The sequence below is a fragment of the Canis lupus genome, chromosome 28 (assembly GCF_048164855.1).
Source record: "Canis lupus baileyi chromosome 28, mCanLup2.hap1, whole genome shotgun sequence".
Taxonomy (NCBI): domain Eukaryota; kingdom Metazoa; phylum Chordata; class Mammalia; order Carnivora; family Canidae; genus Canis; species Canis lupus.
The window spans coordinates 21,742,115-21,760,753 of record NC_132865.1 but is presented as its reverse complement, the minus strand read 5'-3'; the positions used below and the strand labels follow the sequence as shown (position 1 = coordinate 21,760,753).

Here is an 18,639-nt window from a genome sequence, read left to right as displayed (position 1 = left end):
ATGATAAAACTCTCAACAAAGTAGAATCCGAGGAACATACCTCCATATAACAAAGGCCATATATAATAAACCCATGGGAAACATCATACTACATGGTGAAAACTGGGAGCTTTATCTCTAAGCTCAGGAACAAGACAAGATGTCCCTCTTATTCAATGTAGAATAATTAGAAGTAAAAGATAAACAAATAGACTAAAATAGAAGTCCTAGCTTCAGCAATGAGACAAGAATAAAAGCCATCCAAATTGGTAAGGAAAAAGTAAATTGTCACTATTTGCAGATGACATGATACTATACACAGAAAACCTTAATGACCCATGCAAAAAACTATTAGGACTCATAATGAAGTAGCAAAAGAAATTAAAAACAATTCCATTTGCAATTGCACCAAAAAGGATAAAACACCTAGGAATAAACTTAATCAAGGAGATGAGTGAACTGTACTCTGAAAACTATAAAACACTGGTTAAAGAAATTGATGATACAAACAAATGAAAAGATATTCCATGTCCATGGATTCAAAGAATTAATATTGTTAAAATTCCCAAATATCCAAAGCAATCTACAGATTCAGTGCAACCAATATTGGAATAGCAATAGCATTTTTCGCAGAGCTAGAACATTTAGTACTAGACTTTGTATAGACCCACAAAAGATCTTGACTAGCCAAAGCAGTCTTGAGAGAGAAGAACAAAGCTGGAGGTATTGCATCTTAAATTTCAAGGTAAACTATAAAAGCTGCAGTAATCAAAATAGTATGGTGCTGGCATCAACACACACACATAGATAAATGGAACAAAACAGCCCAGAAATAAACCCATATGCATATGGTTAATTTTTCTAGGAGTCAGAAAATACAGTAGGGAAAAGGCAGTCTCTTCAATAAACGGTGCTGGGGAAATTGAACCATTACGCATAAAAGAATACTTGCTTATACCACACACAAAAAATAAACTCAAAATGGAAGAATGACTTGAATGTGAGACCTGAAACCACCATAGTCCTGGGGGAAAACATAGGTAGTCATCTCTCTGACATTGGCCTTAGTAACATTTTGCTAGATGATGTCTCTTCTTCAGGCAAGGGAAACAAAAGCAAAAACTCTTGGGACCACACCAAAATAAAAAGCTTTTTGCATTGCAAAGGGAACAATCAACAAAATGAAAAGGGAACACATGAATGAGAGAAGATATTTGCAAATGATATATCTGATAAGGTGTTGATTATCTAAAATATATAAAGAACTTAGATAAGCCAACACCAGAAGAATAATTTGATTAAAAAATGGGCAGAGGATATACATTTTTCCAAGAAGATATACAGATGACAATTAGACACATCAAAAGATGCTCAGCACATCACTAATTATGGGGGACATGCAAATGAAAACCACAATGATCTATTATCTGTTACTATTAGAATGGCTGATATCAAAAAGACAAGAAATAACAAGTCTTGGCGAGAATGTGAAGAAAAAGAAACCCTTATGCACTGTTGGTGGAAATGTAAATTGGTGCAACCACTGTAGAAAACAGTATGGAGGTTCCTCAAAAAATTTAAAATACAAATTACATATGATCCAGTAATTCCACTACTGAGTATTTATCCAAAGAAAACAAAAACACTAACTTAAAAAGATACGTGCATCCCTATGTTTACTGCAGCATTATTTCTAATAGTCAGGATGTGGAAATAACTTAAGTGTCCACTGACAGATGAATGGATAAAGAAGATGTGGTGTATATATATTAAGGAATATGACTCAGCCATAAAAATGTGAGACATGTGGTAACATGATGGATCTAGAGGATGACCTAAGTGCTAAGTGACATAAGTCAGAGAAAGACAAATACCATATGATTTCACTTACATGTGGCATCTAAAGAACAAAACATAAACCATCAAAAAAACTGAAATAGCCCCATCAATTCAGAGAATTTACTGGTGGTTGCCAGAGGTGACAAGGGTAGGCCGGATGAGCAGATGAAACAGAGTGCGAGGTATACTGGCTTCCATTTATGGAATGAATAAGTCAAGGTGATCAAAGGTACAGCACAGGGAATATAATCAATGGTATTGTAATAGTGTTGCACGGTGACAGATGGCAGCTACACTTTTAAGGAACACAGTAAAATGTATAGAATTGTGGAATCGCTATGCTATACATCTGAACCTAACGTAACAGTGTGTGTCGGCTATATGAAAAAGATCTAATAAATAAATAAATGAAATGGACATCTGTTGATGAAGTCTTTGCCATTATGCAGAATAATGGAGGCCTGCCATTTTCTCCCTGGTGTTCCCAAGTGATTTATCTTAAGTAGTCACCTGAAGAGTAAGTACAGTAAGCTTGGTTGTAGAGTCATAAAACAAGGCCACTTTTACTCTAGAACTGAAAATTGCTCTTGGTATGCAGAAGGCTATTACTCCCATTTTGACTTTTTTGTTTTTTTAATCATACAGATGCCCATTATTGTCCCTCAAAGCATGTTGTATTACGGAAATAGAATTCTGTGATGAAAAAGAAAGCCTGGTAGATGGCTATTCTTTTTTCTTTTCTTTTTTTTTTTTTTTAGATGGCTATTCTCACGTTCTCTGCAGTCTTTCTAGGAATGAAGAGGCGCCTACAGAAAACTCTTTCAAGAGATCTTTCTGGAATAAAGTGTTTCTTTTAAATAAACGAAGGTAATTTTAACTTTTTCCCTTTGAAGGGGTGTGTTTTAATGATACGAATTACAGAATTAGATAAAATTACTGAGGAAAGTCCTGGGACTATGTTGGCAAAGAGAACAAAGATGACAGAACAGACTTCAATTGACCATAACGAAACAGGCAACGGGTGGAATGCTTACTGGTTTCATTTCTGAGCTTGAAAAAAGTAACTACCCCAAGCAAAAGAACATGATTTAGAGAGATGAAAGACATCTCTACAGGGAGAAAGAAAGATTGTTCTATTAGATTTTTGAAAAGACTTAGGAAACTGAGAGAGACAAGCTAAAATGGTTAAAATTGATTTAGAAAAACTGTAAAATGTTCTGATCTTTGCAAAACATTTTAGTGCTCAAACTTGCAGAACTTGACTGGTTCACTATTTAATAATCTAATATGCTCACAAACTAGAATACCAGTATTTTTAAAATTTTAATCATGACTGCAAACTTAGAAAAGAAACCACTTGAATAGTGCTATCTGCCTCCTGAAAGGAAAAATGCAAATACTGAAGCTAAGAATACTCATTCACAGTCAAAAAATTCAAAGGATACTCTTCATAGGCAGCTGTCTAATTCTTTTTGGCACAGGTGTGTTTGTTCTGAATAAAAAGAGTAACATATCTAAACACTAGAAATCGTTTTAATGGTTCTGCAGAGAGAGCAAATGCATTTAGCTGCATTACTATTCTCAATTCTAACATTAAACCAAGAATTCCTTTACTTCTTCCATGTTATATTCACCCATGAAGAACATTGAAGAAACCCCCCTCTCTGAAAGATTTAGGAAGCAACTTTGCCTGTGCTTGCCTGTGGATGCACAGGCAAACCATCACTTTTGTAAGCACCCTTCTGCCTACCACAAGCTAGAAAGCCACATTTTGGCAACCTTGTCCTGAAACTAAACTTTTTGGTGACTACTAGAGGGAGGACGAGAAGCCAAGGGGTCAGATGCACGTCTTTGGCCCTGGGCCTCACTTCTACGCTGATGAAATGTGCACATCTATCCTGCTAGCCACTAGGAAGTCCTGTCTAGGAATGGCATGGGGGATTCCAGAGGCTTTTCCCAGGAAGACGACTTGAGTCTGGATTCCCATCAAACATTCTCCTTAACTCTCCAGGGTTGAGTTTGGGGTATTCTAATTTAATCTGGGAAAATTTTCGTTTTAAGAAAACAGCCCAAAGGGCTGAGAGATGTACCTAATGATCATGGTGGTTGCCCACTGGTGAAGTTGGAATGTCAGAACTAGTGGTTATAGGGCAAAGGCAGCTTTGCATCAACCTCTACTGGATCTGAAGTGTATGTGAGTTTCTGTCTGCACCAATCCCATGTGGGGAGCATGTAATCCAGGGCACAATATCAATGGGTATGAATTAAATAATCTATTATTTACAAAATTAGGGTCCATTTCTATGTTTTAGTAGAATTCAGAGGCACCGAAGGTGAATTAAGTCATCTTTAGTCTCTATAAGAAGGTTGGCTATCTGTCATGCTTAATGCTGCATATATGATCTGGTGACTTTGGGGGTCACTTCTGGTGTATACTGGAATACTCCAGAAGAGCTGATTTGTTGCATCTCTCATGGAAATATACAGTGATTTCTATGAGTCAGTGTGCGGGGAAAGGAAGGGAAAATAATTCTACTGGTTAACCTCATAAATTATTTAATGCTCTTCATTTTAAAAACTATTTAGAGAGTATGATTGTGTGTGCCAAGATTTAGGGTGTGTGTTAAAAAATGGAAAACAAAGTCTCAAACAACAAACTAAGCAAAATAAAAATCCCTACCTCTTGAGCTCACCTTTTACTGCTGAAACAGATGTATCCAAAAATAATAACAATGCTATCATTTGTTGCAGATTTTATATGTATCAGGTTCTGTTTTATGGGTTTTACATCTTAACTAAATCTAATCCCAGTGAGCTAGATTCTGTTATAACTGCCATTTGTCGAGAAGGAAAGAGAAAGAGGAGGGATAAATACCTTGTTCCAAGTCACAGAACTGGTAAGCAGTGGAGCTATCATTCAAACCCAGGCTGTCTGCTCAAGAATCCAAGAATCCAACTTCTCCAATTAAAGTGTGAGTGAGTACTATGAGTACTACTCTAACTAAGTGCTAAGGGGAATTGAAAAGGTGGTTACAGGAACTGGATTTTGACAAATGAGGAAGACAGTGACAGCAGGGCATTGGGGAAAAGAGCATTCCGAGCAGAGGCAATAGCTGCGAGGAAGTGCTGGGCATGGCTGAAGGTGAGGAAGATTGAACAGGTAGGCTGGCACTAGACCATGAGTGGTCCCCTCCTCCTCCCCTCCTTTTGAAATGCAGTGAAATACATTAATGGAAAGCTTTTGCTGAGGCAAATGGCACAATTACACTTGCAGGCATGTAGGAGAATAAAAAGGTGTATGACAGACAAACTGGGAGTCAAGGGACCAGAGCTGGATCCATGTCCTTCCTTTCCGAGCATCCCAAGAGGGGTGAGGTGCCAACCTTGTGAAAATAGAAGGCACTGTGCTCTAGGACAGCAAACAGTTTGGCAAACCAGCTCCTACCAACTGGTCGAGTCTTTCTGAAGTGAGGTTTAGAAGGTTCTTTGGCTGAATGCAGGCTCAGGTAGGTTTTAATCCCTTGGCAATGTCTGCCCTGGGGCAGAATGGGACATGCTCACTTGAGCACAGCAAATGTGTCATCTCTGTTCTGGATGACGGCTGCAGCACTAAACCTTCCTTTCTGCTTAAAAGTCTACGTTCTGTGAAGACCCACCATCCATGACCTTGGAGTCTGGATAGGGCGCTCTTCAAAAAGATCATGTTTATTAAATTCTCCTCCTTCCTTTTTTCATTGCTTATGGTTCTGAACACATTTGTAGTTAGTTTCTGAGAAATGGAACTTGTTTACATGATCTAGCTATGAGCATTCTGAAGACTAAAAAATTATATGGCACGAGATGCACCATCAAGGAACACTGACCTTTTTTGCTCCTTGTTCTTCTTCCACACCATCTCCTATAACGACGTACACCACTTTTCTTCCAAACCTTTGAATTATCCTCTCAAAACAGCTCTCCTTTCCTAATGAATACAAATAAATTACAAAAAATTAAAGTTCAGGTAACTCAGCACTACAGCGCTTGAACTTTTATATGAAATACTTCCTTTATACTTCTGATTCAACTCTATCCTATTTGTACAAACTGGAGAAGAGTGCTTTTAGATGCCATTTGGGTAAAATGTGGAACGGCGCAGTAAATTACAAATTGTAAATTATGTAAGGGATGACTTGTCCCTTGGAAATTGTCAGCTTTAAATATTTTATTTTTTCATTTATTTGAGAGAGAGGAAGGGGGAGAGAGAGAGAGAGAGAGAGAGGGAGAGAGAGCACACAAAAGGAGAAGGGGCAGAGGAAGAGGGAGGCAGACTCCTGGCTGAGTGGGGAGCCAGACTCAGGGCTAGATCCCAGGACCCCGTAATCACAACCCAAGCCCAAGGCAGATGCTTAACCGACTGAGCCACCAGGAAATTGACAATTTTAGTATTCTTTTCCCAAGGGCTCGTTTATTTAAAAGTAGGATCCAGTCAATCACAGTATAGCATTCGGGAAAAATACCATTTTTACAGCAATAATTTCCTTTAGGTACTTTAAGCTAAGACTCAACAAAGGCATATGATTCTGGCAACATACTTGAACTTGATTTTTAAAAATGTTTCATGATCTACCAAACTCTGAAAATAATATCTGATCCATGAAGTCTATTCAGAAGGAAGGTGGAAAAAAAATATTAACTGGTTTTGTTATAGCAGGAAAAAATCAAACAGTGGAATCCGTTTATTCCTTCATTTTCCAGTTGGGATTCTATTTGAATGAAAGCCCCTCCCCTCTCTGCCCCAGCTCTCTGCCAAACCTGATGTGTTTACTTGAAATATTCTGGTAAAACTGTTTCTGAAATAAATGTCAGGTAATTTGGGGTACTATAGAGAGATCGCGCCTGCCCTACCCAGGCATCTAATGTCCAATAAAGCACTTTCCTAAAGGCAAAGCGGGATAAAGGTAACAGAATACCTTTATCTATCTATTATCTTTCCCATGTCAAGACTTCGTTTGGGCTCTCTGGCGGCACATCCCTGCAGTTAATGCAGTCATTGTTGCTCCTTTAGAGAAGAAACTGCTGTTCCAAGTTCCCGGCTGCCAACAGGGTCATTTTAATGGACAATGGGACAGTTTATAGTTTTCAAATGTAAATGGCTGAGCCGAGCCGCATCTCTTTCAAATAAGGATCAGATATACTCACGAACAAATTGCTTGTTTGCTTAAACAAATGTCTGCTTTATATTTGTATTTTGCACTAAAATCTCTGGTTTGCATCTGACAGAACGAAATTCGGGCCAGCCTTATTCAAAGGATGTAATTTCAATGCTTCTTTAGCTGCCCACTAAACTGTGAAATATTAAATCACTTTAAGAAACAAATACAAAGTGTAGTTTTCACTGCAAAAATATACAACCACAGACTTAGATGTCATGAAACTTCTTTCCCTCCTTAGAGGGAAATGTTTATGTGTTTTTGCCAAGTTTCCCTTTCATGGGAAATGGAAGGTAAACTCAATGTTATTTAAAGGTAAAGCTGTGGTGGACAAAAAAAAAAAAAAAAAAAAAAATTCTTGCCTATATACTATCTCCTTTAGGCTTCACTGTGAATTCTGGGTCACATAGATGTTTTCCATCATAATGATGGAAAAATTGAAGCTGACTATTAGAAGTTAGAGATCCTACATGAAATTTTCATTTTGATGCATCCATTTTATCTAGAAGAACATCGTAACTGTCAAACGAGATACTAGTCATCTCCTCAAATGACTGCTGCTTATAAGGAAATTCCTGAGTTTTCTGCAATGACTCCCAAATTATATCTCATCTGATGGCAAAATTAGGAAAACTACAGAACTTCAAGCTCTATTTTTCTTCTTTTTGAGAGAATCTTAAGCAGGCTCCATGCCCAGCCTGGAGCCAATGTGGGGCTTGATCTCACGACCTAGAGATCATGACTGTAGTCAAAAATCAAGAGTAGGAAGCTTAACCAACTGAATCACTCAGGTGCCCCATTTACTTTTCTTATTACTGCCCATAGATTACTGCCCATAGGGGTTTAGTGCTGCCTTCAGCCCAGGGCCTGATCCTGGAGATCGGGGATCAAGTCCCATGTCGGGCTCCCCCCGGAGCCTGCTTCTCCCTCTGCCTGTGTCTCTGCCTCTCTCTCTGTGTCTCTCATGAATAAATAAATAAAATCTTTTTAAAAATACCATAGAAAAGTGATTTTTACCTCTGGTTTTGAGGTAATTTCTACCACTTTTTTTCCCCTGATTTTTTATTCGGTATTGATAAAAATTTAAGTTCAATATCACAAACAAAATGCCCATTACAGATATCTAATATATACTTGTTAGTATAATTTTGTTATCCCCTTCACTAAAATATTTTTGAAATTATTTAAAATATTTGGGATTAAGGTTCAATGTGCAAGACATGTAATACACTACTTGTTCTTTCCTTCTGGAAAGTTAAGCACTACCCCTTCCATTCTATAGCTTCTTTGGAAATTGTTCTTTCATGTGCTGATAAACATTTACCATGGACTCCTGTCTACAAAACACAGTATGATTCCTCTTTATTGTTATGGATAGCATATATATCTTACTGCAAACTGTTATTTTTATGGACATGAAAACATATAAAAATTCTGGTTACTTGGGCTAAACCAGGAATTCTATTTGGTACATTCCTTTCTCTTTCTATGTATCTTTTAGCATTCTGTTTTTGGTGCTTCTCAGAAAGCATCATTCTCCAACTCTAGTTATTTCCAATTTGGCAGGGCTATCTGAATATCTCACAGGTTCTTCATCTCAACACTGATAAAATAAAATTCTGATCTTTCCCATCACACCTGATTTTCCCCATTAGTCAATAGCATCATCACTGACACAAGTGTTTAAAAGGAAACTCTGTATCAGCCTTCTTCAAAAGAAACAACCGTTTACTCATCCATTTTATTAAACAAACATTTATTGAGCACCTACTATGTGTTGGGCACCATAGCTACAATGACAAGCAGCACAGATAGACTCCATTAACAAGGATATTACAGTCTGATAGGGAAGTCAGATGAACAAATAATTATGAAAGTAATTCTTTAGCAATAACTTAGGAAATATACAAGTATAGTTAGATGGAGAATTAGATTCCATTTTTACCCTTTTTTCTTTAGATAGAGGTGAGCAGCCAGAAACAACATTCTTCCCACCTACTAGGATCCTCATCCCGCTTCTCTAGGACTCACTAAAATAACATCTTATTAGGGTAATAAACAAGGCCATGAATGTCTAGGCCTAAGTCTACTTTTCTAGCTTTCAGCTTCCCATGACCCATGATCACTTACAAGTCCCTTAGCAGGGAACACGTTTTAATATCTGTCTGTCTGCTCTCACTAGCCCATCTATCTTCTAAACCCTGAGGTATCCTTCTATACCCAGCTCAAATGCCATTTCTTCATTTTAGGCTTCATTGACACATGCCCTCCACCTCCCCCTGGCTGGGAGTGAATGTTTCCTCATTCAAGTGCACATTTAGGCACTTAGTGGTAGAACTTCCTATGGTAAGGAAAGGAGTCTGAACCCTGGAAACAGACCCAGTTTGACCCTTACCTTTACCAGCTATTAACTTGGACAATTAAGTTTCTGAGATTTAGTTTCCACATTTGTAAAATGGAAAGGCTGTGAAGATTGTTTGTTTTTTTTTTTTAATTTTTATTTATTTATGATAGTCACAGAGAGAGAGAGAGGCAGAGACACAGGCAGAGGGAGAAGCAGGCTCCATGCACCGGGAGCCCGACATGGGACTCGATCCCGGGTCTCCAGGATCGCGCCCTGGGCCAAAGACAGATGCTAAACCACTGCGCCACCCAGGGATCCCGAAGATTGGTTTTAATAGGTAAAATGCTTAGTACAGTTCTGGGCATCTACTGAATATATGATAAATGCTCATTTACATACTTCTTTGTCATATTACAATTATTTAGATGTCTCCTTCTCCCATTAGATGGTAAATTCTGTAAGAACAGGAATCATGTCTTTTTATATCACTTTTTATTCTGTCTTAGTTTATATTCTAACCAAATTTCACATTAGTCTTCTTTCACCAACTGTGATTCCTTCTTTTGTGAACTTAAATTTTTTTTGGTATCCCGATAATGAAAATGGGAACTCAACTGTTTATGCATGTTGAATTAAAATAAAGCAAAAAAAAAAAAATAGTTTCAGTGATTATAAAGAAAGCTATTAGAATTGTTTCATTTCTACTTTGTAGATCTCTATACTAGTATTTGTTTTGGCTTATTAAATATTTTTGTTGATGTTATCTAAAGGAAAGTAAGAGATTAATCCAGAATTGATGCTCAATTGGCAATAGCTAAAGTACATAGGTCTTAATGTCAGTGAAGTAAAATTTTTTGAATTAATCAGCATGAATTATGATTTATATTTCTCTTCATGTGTAAAGCCAATTCTGACAATAAAATTAAATTCTTCTTCTAGTTTGCTGACACCTAACATTATGAAAAAAGTCTCATTTACTGCCTTTCACTTTTACTAGCCTGAAGGAAAAGAGTCAAGTATAAAATAAAATAAAAGCAGCTCACCTATTTTTGTTGCACTGTAAATATTTTCTATCGGAAATACAATTCCTAATCCATATAGCAGGACTTTTGCCAATGCTGGGATAAGCTGAGTAGTTGTTACTAAAATATTCACACAATTTGTCCTATGAGAACAGAAAAAGAAGAAAAAAAAAGAAGACTGTTGAAAAATGAATCTCCAAAATGAACAAACAGGAGTAAAGGCTGTTTTCCAGCAAAAGCACCATGGAGTGACTTGGGGACAGCCTACCGGGAGTGAATGAGCGTGAGTGCTTTCAGGGCCAGTGTCAACCAGGAGTCTGTTAGGGCTTCAATCTCAGCCCTCAGCTGCAGCCAGGCTTCCCTCTTGGCTGGACCAAGCAGGCCTGTGAATTTAAAAGCACATGAATTCCTTCCTCACCAATGTGTCTATTCAACTTTATAAATAATAAACATTTAATACTATTCTTAATATCACCCTCAAGCTTTATAGTATATAAAATAATTTTTCACATACGAGCATCCATTTGACACATGTTTATTTAGTACCATAGGAAACATCTCTTGATTTTGCATTCTTAGCATTCCCTTCCCCTGGTTACAGAAGTCAGTTCTTCTTTTTAAGGAGTCTGCTCACACCATTCCTCTAATCATGGAGTTTGGATAGAGCCAACCCTCCACTCTGGCTCTCAGGGTAGGTGTATGACTATGGGTTGGCCAGTGCAAGTCAGTCTTGGAACTTTTGCTGAATCTATTGGGGAAAATATTTTTCTATCCAATCAAGGTACTAAACTCATAGAATATAAGCCTGGATCTGTTAATGGTCACATATGCCACTTATGGGAGGGGCTGACCTAGAATGACTCCTACCCAAAGGAAAGCATAGGCAAGAGATCTCAGATGTCATCTTTTGAGTATGTGGATTTAGCCAATGCTAGAAACCAACACACCCCTAAACTTTTTGTTATAAGTCAACATATTCCCTTGTATGCTAAAGCCATTTTGAAACACAGTTGAATGAGCTTTATAATCCATCTCAAGTGATTTGGCCAAAGGTTATTAATCCTACGCCTCCTTGGTAGGACAAATGAACATCAGAAAGGTCAAGAAACTTACTCCAGGTCACACACACTATGAAGTAATGGAGCCAGGAGATTAGACTAGCCAGGGTGGCTGGCTCAATCTCACATTCCTGTCACTAAATCATAGCAGAATAATCACTGGTTAGATGAAAGCACTCTAAAAAAGCTATTAGATCCCAAAAATGTGTGATGTGAAAGTGTGTGGTACTTTGAGAATTTTAGTTAGACTATCTTAATAATCCAATAGGATATTGGTAAGAGTTACTTGCCTCCAACATTATTTTTGTAGGTATTGTAGATCTCTTTTACTCGTCTGTAGCGGAAAGCCAATTTTCTCATCCAGTCTACACCACCCCGCACACCGGTTGCCAAGCATAAATTAGCACTGGTTGCTGCAGCAGGAAAGCCATCTGTTCCAAAGTTATATGTGCTATTTAGATGCAAGAAAAACCCAAAGTTAACCAAACAGAAAGTTCATCTTAATTAGCTGAGCAATTAGACTTATAAAATGGAGTGAATCACTTCATATTTCAACATGCTCACCTTAGGTCTTGCCCATTATCATCGGAAGACACATCATCTATATGAACTTGGTCACATTCCTAAAATGCAATTAAAGTGATACATGTTCATTTTCGATAAGTATCTTCATTTTTTTTTTTTTTTTTTTTTTTTGGAAAAAACCACACACAGCTGCTTGATATTTTTACCTACTTCAAGTCCTCTTTGAACATAAAAAAATGAGCAATACCATTAAGGACTACTGTTATTCAGCTTCAGAAAACACATTTTTGCATTTAGAAAGGAAAGTGATTGAAAACAATTAGCATATGTGTTCCATAAACCTCAGGTACCTGAAGACATCATGCTGCTCAGAGCTGATTCAGTCAATGCCTAAAGCATAACTGGAACCAGACATTTTGGTAAATGTAACATGCTAGAAAAATTAAACCTGATGCTAACTGCCAATGAAATTATGACCTCTGATTGCTGTTGAGCCACACACCAACAGAGCCTGAGGCCAGTGTGCCGAGGAGCCCAGACGAAAAAATCTGTTACTGGTTTGCCATTGATTTCAGAGATGTGAGTTTTAGTGTGTGTGTGTTTGTGTGTGTGTGTGTGTGTGTAGGAGGAGGAGGAGGAGGAGGAAGAAAGCACAAGAGACTTCAAAACCCAAATAAAAACAATCAAACCATGTGGTGTTTTTTTTTTTTTAACTGGTTCACTATTATATATTCCTTTTAAGTGTTGGATTTATGGATTTACTGTAGAATAATGTTATGTGAACAGGCCTGATTTTTAAATCCCAAACCATGTGTAAACGGTTTAGAATAGGAGGCTGTGATTTGGGGCTAAAGCTCTACTGGACTGATCTGATGTTTATGCACCTGCTTGCATATGAGCACCCCTACATCTCACTGCTATATCCCAGCCCCTAGCATAGCTGTGTGAGGAACAGTCAGTAAACATTTGTTGAACAAATGACAGCACACTAATCTGGAGACACACGACAGGGTCTCCCACCCAGAGACAAGGCAACCACACTTGGCGTGCTTTAATATTTCTGTCGTGATCCTTTGCAGTCAGGCTCCAAATACCCCAGAAGCCTTTATCATACTTATTTTTGTTAAAAGTCTTAGTTTAAAAATGTTAGAAGATTTCCAGGTCTGTGTCGTGTCCTGTATTTTAAAAGGTTCTTTTGACTAAAGTACTGGTTAGATTTCCTACTTAAGTTTGTAAAATCTAGCCTATCCCTGTAATGTTCAACATACAATTTGTAACAAAGATGACAGACATAAAGTGCCACAGTAATACAAGGTGTATTTTTATGTCCCCAGTTCCTTCTGAACAAATTCTTTTCTCTCCACGGATTTGTGAGGAAGGGAGCAGGAGATAGAAAAGGAAAGAAACTCAAACCAGCTGTTGCTTAACAGAATTAAAATCGTGACCCCCCAACCTCTTCTCTAAAGCATCTACTTTCCAGGCAACTGCCTCCCAGCAAGCAGCAAGTTCCAAGGAGGAAAAGACTTTGACCTTGTAACCCTCCCCTGCTCTCCCCAGGTCTATAACCTCAGATAAGAAAAGAGGAAAAAGCGAGTGAGGAGGCCGCACATGTGGACTGTGAATTCAACATTTTAAAAACAGGTCATTCCTGGAAAACATGTTTGGGGACTTCTCAGAGTTATTAACTTAATCATATTTCAGAAGATGAATGATAGTTTTCTCAACAAGGCACTTATTCCGGGTTTAAAGTGTGATCCAACCACGAGTGTAGACGTTTCTGCCATTTATCTAGCCAGAAATACATTTTTTTTTTATGTTGTTGGTAAACAACTCCTTTAGGGTGCATGGTGAGTGTACAAAAGAGAGGAAAAAAACCAAGACAAACCAAAAAAGCGTCCCCCCCAACCGAAGAAAAAGTAACCCAAACCAGAAACACCCAAAATGCCAGAGGGCCACAATGGAAGCTTTTTCACTTTTGGGAGAAACAGGAGGTGAAAGGTGAGGAAGTACAGGAGGAAAAGCTACGTTTAAAAGGGTTTATTTATTTTATTTTATTTATTTTAAGTTTTTTTTTTTAAAATAAGAGGGTTTATTTTTCTTTTTTTTTTTTTTTTACTTTTAACCTACTTACGTGATTTAAAAAAGATTTTTTAATTGGAGTTCAATTTGCCAACATTTAGTATAAGACCCAGTGTTCATCCTGCCAAGTGCCCCTCTCAGTGCCCATCACCCAGTCACCCCAACCCCCCTCCCCCCCCCAGCCCACCTCCCTTTCTACTACCCCTTGTTCATTTCCCAGAGTTAGGTCTAAGAGGGTTTAATTCAAGGAATCAAACCAAAACTGACTGGAAGTTAGTTAACTCTAAGGGTGGAGAGAATTCCTTAGAAAGGCGGGGTGTTAAGAGGCTTTTCTTAAATGAATGCAGTTGTAAATCTCCATGACTGACGGAGAAGCCAGTTATCTTCCAATGACTGTTAATGACTCCATTGTCACTATTGTTCCCCCATATCCTGTATTTGTTTTCTCCCGGGGAGCTTTATCCGAGTCTCTTTGTTCCCAGGGCTGAAGCCCTCATTTGAAGCTCGATCTCGGTGAGCTCTAATTGAGTAGCAACAGCTTCCCGGCTCCTACTGCAAGACATCAAACCCACTTCACAGCGACGTGATCAACTCTGGTGTGGTGGCAACAAAGAAATCTTCATTCTCTATCAGTTTTTTTTTTTTTTTTTTTTTGTAGAATGATTTCAACAAAAATAAATGCAAACATATCAGGAGCATTTTGTAAAGGGCCTACCTAGCGCCCCAGGAATAAAAAGAAATCACCAAAATGACCATGGAAAATATGTTTTCAGAATTGTTCATTGCACTTAATGGTAGAAAAATACTATACAGCACAAACTTCCTATCCACAAGATACATAGTAAAGATTCATTAACTGAGTCTTGGTATAAGCTTCTCTACATCGTGGTAGAAATGTCTCGGGAAATAGCTCTGTATGTCTTGACTTTGGTGAAAAACTATAATATTGTAATATCTTGATGTTTACCTGTTAAAATTCTTAATTCCTAAAGGAATGGAGAATATTAAAATACAGAACTACCTGATACGTGTGGAATGTGTAAACCTAAGTGCATCTACTCTCAAATTAAAAACTGTAGTTTTCCTGTATCCTGACATCGGAAATTTTCTCTATTGGGATGAGACTTTCCTTCTCTCCCTTTTTTTCGGAAGCCATCTAACTTTTTTACTTGTCTTCTTAAAAGCCTAATTTTATGTTTTCATTTTTGCTTTCTGCACTTAGCTGTTTTTTTTTCCTAAGATTTTATTTATTTATTCATGAGAGATGCAGACAGAGAGAGGCATAGAGACACAGGCAGAGGGAGAAGCAGGCTCCCTGCAGGGAGCCCAATGTGGGACTCCCTCCCGGGACCCCAGATCATACCCAGAGCCAAAGGCAGTCGCTCAACTGCTGAGCCACCCAGGCGTCCCTGTTTTTTAGTTTCTAAGTTTGTTTTCAACTCAGAAAATTAGATAATTGAAGGAAGGAGCAGGAGCTCTGGACCCACTGAAACAACACAGCAAAATTTAAAGTCTACTGGAAGAATTTGTAAACACAGAAAACACAGAAAAACAAGCTTCCTATATTTCCAGGTACCAAGAGATACTCCTGAAAACCTTATCTTGCTGCTTCATACAGAATGCAGAGCATATAGAATGTCATGGGAAAATGAAGTCTTTATTCCAGAATGACTGAATATGCTGAAAATGTATTTTTTAAAAAAGAATTGAGCCTCGGTGTCCATCGAAAGATGAATGGATAAAGAAGCTGTGGTCTATGTATACAATGGAATATTACTCAGGCATTAGAAACGACAAATTCCCCCCATTTGCTTTGAGGTGGATGGAACTGGAGGGTATTATGCTGAGTGAAATAAGTCCATTGGAGAAGGACAAACATTATATGGTCTCATTCATTTGGGGAATATAAAAAATAGTGGAAAGGAATAAAGGGGAAAGGAGAAAAAATAAGTGGGAAATATCAGAAAGGGAGACAGAACATGAAAGACTCCTAACTCTGGGAAGTAGGGGAGGTAGAAGGGGAGGTGGGAGGGGGGTGGGGGTGACTGGATGATGGGCACTGAGGTGGGCACTGACGGGATGAGCACTGGGTGTTATTCTATATGTTGGCAAATTGAACACAAATAAAAAATAAATTTATAAAAAAAAAAAAAAAAGAATTCAAAGCAGCCCCAGTGGCGCAGCGGTTTAGTGCCGGCTTCAGCCCAGGGTGTGATCCTGGAGACCCTGGATCGAGTCTCACATCGGGCTCCCTGCATGGAGCCTGCTTCTCTCTCTCTCTCTCTCTCTGTGTGTGTGTATGTCCGTCATGAATAAATAAAATCTTTAAAAAAATAAAAATAAAAAAATAAAGATGAGAGAGAGCGAGTGAGTGGGTGCATGTGCACACAAGTGTGTGTGGGAGAACAGAGGGAGAGAGTGAAGCAGACTCCCTGCTGAGCAGGACCCTAGGATCATGACCTGAACTGAAGGCAGATGCTTAATGGACTGAGCTACCCAGGAGTCCCTGAAAATATATTTTTGAAATAAACTGCCAAAAAGTCTGTGATAGGGTTTTAAGGCACTGAAGTCATTGCTGAGACCAAGACTGCCTAGCACTCCCAAGTCTCAGCTACTATTGCCAGGACAGCCAGTTTGATTTTATGCATTAATCTGTCCTGTTAAGGTTGGCAACCCCCCAATTGTGTTTGGGGATCTGGCTTGGGACCTCATTTGGGGAGGAGGTATCGATTCTCATGACTCCTGGTAGATTCCGCACTCAACACCCATCTGAGTTGGTTAATGGGTGCCTTAGCTTAGAAAGGTGATCATTTATTCATTCATGTATCCTATTATTTATATTAAGGGGTTGCTATGTTCTAGATGCTAAGGACACAACATTTAACAGGCAAAACTCCTTACCATCTTGGAACTAACATTCTAGGCGGGGAGTTGCCCAAACAAGAAAATATGCAAAATGTATAATATGTTAGATGCTGATGACTGCTAAGGAGAAAAAATACAGCAGGCAAGAGCATGATGCAATGCTGTGTGAGGTCCAGCGAATGGCCCTATAGGCCATGGAAAGAACATGTTCAAAGGCCCTGAGGCAGGAGAACCCTGGTGTGCTGGGGGAGATGAGGCAGGAGGGAGGCACAAGGAAATGAGGCAGGAGAGTTACAAATGCTAGCAGGTGATGGCACGGAGCTAGCTTTGGAAGTAGCATCCAGTTATGAGTCCCTGCCCTCAAGGTACGTACAGTTTAGGAGGAAAAACAGAAGTTAATTAACTCCACCTGTGATAAATTACAATGGTAATAAATGCTGCAAAACTGCAGCGAATGGCTGAATTCTAATTAGACTAAAAGAACTGCCAAGGTCTAAAAAACTTAGACTGTATTTTGCTAGATCAGGGAGGGACAGCAGGGCTCACCATTTATCCTCGTTGCTTTTGTGATTAAAGCAATCAAGAGATAAATGGAAGACTCACTAGAGATGGTTCACAGTCACTGAAGCTGTGGTAACAGAAACAAAACATAGCTTTTTGATCCCAGACTGTGGATGCCAGACCTCTACTTGTGCATGGTGGTGAGGGAGGCGGGGGGAAGGTGGCACTTACTGAGCAAGATCCCAGACTTGGTTCCCAGACATGCATGGAACTCTGCGGGGTTAGCAAGCAGGTTCCCATAAGGGAAGGTTAATGGAGATAGTTTCTGTTACCCTCTTAATTATAAATATGAGAACTGCTACGGGAACTGGCAAGGGATCAAGAGGGAAAAGAGTTATTTTTTGATAATGGCTTTTCAGAGGGAAATCAAAATCAGCAACATTTCGCATACAGGCTCTGTAACCCGTCAATAGTAGAGGAATATATAATTAACATTTTTATTTAACCAATTTTCATAAACACCCACATAGCACAAATTCTCAGAAAGAGGGCCAGTGCTAGGCAAAGCTGTGATTCTCCTTCACTAGGAATATTTTATAATTAATTACCGAACTTAGATTATTGCTAAAGCAACCTGAGGTTGGCCTCTCTCTTTTCAGATGTCCTAAAGTGCCAGGGATACAAGAGCTGTTGACATCTGATTAAATGACCTATTTTGATGCTTCATATCCCTTGAGGAGTATACTCCTCCTTCTCCACAGGGGTGGCAAACTACCTCAATAAGTCATTTCTTATTATTTCTGTGGAGTTCTTGTGGAGGCAGGCACACGGCTTCTCTCCCTCACAGACATTCCTCCTTCTTGTCGAGCTGAATTAGTGTTACTAATGTCGGGTGAGAGTGGACTAGTATTTAATGGTGTAACCCATTTCACAGATACAAAACATGAAGACTCAGAAAAGTTAAATATCGTTAAGTGCTGGGACACTATACTTATGACTCCCGACTCATTGCCTCTTCCCACACCAACTGCACACGATGCCAACGACTGCTGTCATCTGGATTCTTTGTGGCTTATCAGTTGTTTGGGGCTCAGGAGACTTCAGCTACAAAACGTATCCACGCCTTCATTTGCCCCACTCCTCCTGTGCCCAGCGTCTGTCCCCACGGCCCCCTCTCCCAGCCTGGAGCTTAGATGGGAGTCCTCTGTCCTAAGGGACAAGCCCCAGCCCTTCAT

The 18,639-nt window shown here is 38.9% G+C and overlaps 1 protein-coding gene across 16 annotated transcripts in view; it reads right to left on the bottom strand.

The window, feature by feature from the left end:
• The window catches only part of EYA1 (EYA transcriptional coactivator and phosphatase 1), a 419,640-nt gene that overhangs the window by 12,147 nt on the left and 388,854 nt on the right, over positions 1–18,639 (bottom strand). For all 16 annotated transcript variants that reach the window (XM_072804290.1, XM_072804291.1, XM_072804292.1 and 13 more), the window contains 5 exons: positions 11,999–12,057; positions 11,725–11,885; positions 10,645–10,759; positions 10,398–10,519; positions 5,682–5,782 (listed from right to left, as the gene is read on the bottom strand). In XM_072804290.1, coding sequence (XP_072660391.1) covers positions 5,682–5,782; positions 10,398–10,519; positions 10,645–10,759; positions 11,725–11,885; positions 11,999–12,057 — 558 coding nt within the window. The remainder of the gene's footprint in view (positions 1–5,681; positions 5,783–10,397; positions 10,520–10,644; positions 10,760–11,724; positions 11,886–11,998; positions 12,058–18,639) is intronic.